This window comes from Cinclus cinclus, chromosome 2, assembly GCF_963662255.1.
Source record: "Cinclus cinclus chromosome 2, bCinCin1.1, whole genome shotgun sequence".
In the NCBI taxonomy this organism is placed as follows: Eukaryota; Metazoa; Chordata; class Aves; order Passeriformes; family Cinclidae; genus Cinclus; species Cinclus cinclus.
This window is the reverse complement of record NC_085047.1, coordinates 44,214,894-44,217,888: the sequence shown is the minus strand read 5'-3', so window position 1 is coordinate 44,217,888 and position 2,995 is coordinate 44,214,894. Positions and strand designations below refer to the sequence as shown.

Sequence of the window (2,995 nt, the reverse complement as noted above, 5' to 3'; positions counted from 1 at the left end):
GAGTGCTGCAGACTTCATCTGTTTGTGAAAATCCATACAAAACACAGGTGCTGCTAGGATTTTGTTAAGCCATCACTTTGAATATGTTCTTATCACTGATCATTTGTTTCTTCAAACACACCAAGTAAATTCATTGTTTGCATAAGAACTTCCATATTTTAGACCAGCCCACATTATTACGTGCCTGAGTCTCTCCTTTCACATCAGTGTTCCCATCTGTTTGCTAAATCTTTAATGTGTGTGTATATCTTCTCTATTCTATTCACAGAGCCATGTTTGAAGTTAATATGAAAGAACGGGATGATGGCAATGTTACTATTAGTAACCTATCACCTAAGGCAGTGAAAGCGTTTCTAGATTACGCTTACACGGGAAAAACAGAGATAACCAATGATAATGTGGAAATGCTCTTCCAACTGTCGTCATTCCTTCAAGTTTCACTCCTTTCCAAAGCTTGCAGTGACTTCCTAATAAAAAGTATTGATCTTGTGAATTGCTTACAGTTGCTTTCTCTCTCAGAAAGTTATGGGTCTGTCCGCTTGTTTGACCATGCGCTAGATTTTGTACAGCACCACTTTTCATTGCTGCTCAGATCGAGTGATTTCTTGGAGATGAATTTTGAGATACTACAAAAATGTCTCGAGGCTGATGAACTAAATGTCCCTGAGGAAGAATCAGTGTTGAAAGCTGTCCTCCAATGGACCAAACACAACTTAGAAACACGGCAGAAATACCTACCTAATTTGATTAAAAAAGTGAGATTACACCAGTTACCTGAAAAGACTTTGCAGGATTTTCTGCATTCTGAAGAACACTTACTTAAGAGTGCTAATTGCTCAGTAATAATCAATGATGCAGTTAAAAGTGTGCAGAATTTCAGTGGATTGTTTCCAGATGCACGTCCTTCTACAACAGAAAAATACATATTTGTTCATAAAACTGATGAAGATGGAGAAAACAGACATACATTCTGCTACAACATCAAAACAGATAAATGGAAAGAACTACCACATACGCACATGATTGATCTGCCAGGGTCAAGTTTGTCTAGCTATGGAGAAAAAATATTTATAACTGGAGGGTGCAAAGGGAATTGTTATAGAACTGTCCGGCTTCATATTGCTGAACCATTTCATGATGCCACTGACCAAACCTGGTGCTACTGTCCAGTCAGCAATGAATTCTCCATAGTGTCAGCTATGAAGAAACCAAGGACAATGCACACATCTGTTGTAACCTTAAATCAGCTCTTTGTAATAGGTGGAAAGACCAGAGGAGCTCAGGAAACACGGAGTCTTTTGGATGTAGAATCCTATAATCCTCTTTCCAAAGACTGGAAATCTGTAAGCCAGTTACCAAGAGGTATCTACTATCCAGAAGCAAGTGCATGCCAGAATATAATTTATGTCCTTGGCTCAGAAGTAGAGATTACTGATGCCTTTAATCCATCTCTTGACTGTTTCTTTAAGTATAATGCTATGACTGATCAGTGGTCTGAGCTTGTAGCAGAATTTGGGCAGTTTTTCCATGCAACTCTAATCAAAGCTGTTCCAGTGAACTGTACATTGTACATATGCGATCTTTCCACCTACAAGGTCTACAGTTTTTGCCCAGAAACCTGTGTTTGGAAAGGAGAAGGATCTTTTGAATGCGCTGGCTTTAATGCAGGGGCAGTTGGGACTGAAGACAAAATTTATATACTGGGTGGTGATTATGCTCCAGAAGAAATCACAGATGAAGTTCAAGTCTACCACAGTAGTAGGTCTGAGTGGGAAGAAGTTTCACCAATGCCAAGAGCCTTAACTGAGTTTTACTGTCAGGTCATTCAGTTTAATAAATATAGGGACCCCTGGTCACCTGTGCTGACGATTTGCTCTGGAGAATTCTGAAACTCCCAAGTCAAAAGAGTCTATTTAAATGCACAAGTTGTAGAACAATTTTTAAGTATTAGTTTACAGATGAAGAAATATGTACTTGTTTGTTGAAATTTTCAGTTGAAATTAAATGCTGTAGGATTGCTTTTGGAAGAGTCCATTAATATGGTAATCATTATACAGACAGTATTACTTAATTTTATATACAACTCTTCTCTGTAATTATCAGAATATTTTTCAAAATGATACTAATTTTCCAAAAATAATATTAATGAGGAATTAGTTGTTTAATATGTGCCATTATTTCGGTAATATTCACAGTTGTCCCAATAGACAAATTGCTAAATGAGAAAACTGACTGTGATACTGTTTTCCCTATGTAACTGAAGTTTAAAAGACATTTTCATCAGTGTTATTTAGATTTTCTATGTTCATAAACCTGTAAGAGGAATTCATTGTCAGCTTTATCTTATCACAATGACCTTAGCAAGTACAAGAGCCAAAGTGACCTTCACAGTATTAAAACCAGGTATCTAACTTGAAGAGACTGGTAATTCCTGTCATCTTACTTCAGCTCTTCAGTTTTACCAGTTTTTCTCCATCCTTGTGCCTTAGTAGTAGCTTTATTTTTCTGTTTCCGTCCCATTAACTTTGGCAAAGGAAACTCCGATAACATACTGCAGGGTAGGTAATATTTCTACACGATGGATGATTCATGGGATAGCTTTGCTTCAGTCGTGTTGCTAACTAAAGAAAAAACACTTCAGCATGTTTTCTAACAGAAGTCTTCCATCTCTGAAGTCTTCAGTGCTACCTACTAAGCAGTCACTAGGCTGCTTATAGCAGCAAGCTGTAAAAAGAATTGTAGCTGTTGCTTCGGTTAACTGTGGGAAAAGTTTGTATCTTGTCATACATCAAATACAAAATTCCAAAACTACACCCCCCATATTAAAAGTCAATAGTAAATAGTATTTCTGAGGTGAGAAATCATCTCTTGTGGTTTAAATTAATTAAAACATTTTATCTTGAACTTCATGGTAATTTTAGATGTTAAAATATACAGTAAACACTACACAATATATTGCTTGATAAACTTTAAGTAGTCAGCTATGATAATGTTA

The 2,995-nt window shown here is 36.6% G+C and overlaps 1 protein-coding gene across 1 annotated transcript; it reads left to right on the top strand.

The window, feature by feature from the left end:
- The first annotated feature begins 268 nt into the window (after positions 1–268).
- On the top strand, positions 269–1,889 carry KBTBD3 (kelch repeat and BTB domain containing 3). The gene has a single exon (XM_062514622.1). It carries the CDS (start codon positions 273–275, stop codon positions 1,887–1,889), a length of 1,617 nt encoding a protein of 538 aa, XP_062370606.1. The 5' UTR covers positions 269–272.
- Positions 1,890–2,995: the final 1,106 nt, after the last annotated feature.

What these genes read in the sequence shown, in the direction of transcription:
- KBTBD3 (XM_062514622.1), top strand. Translation starts at nt 273, where the DNA reads ATGTTTGAAGTTAATATGAAAGAACGGGATGATGGCAATGTTACTATT.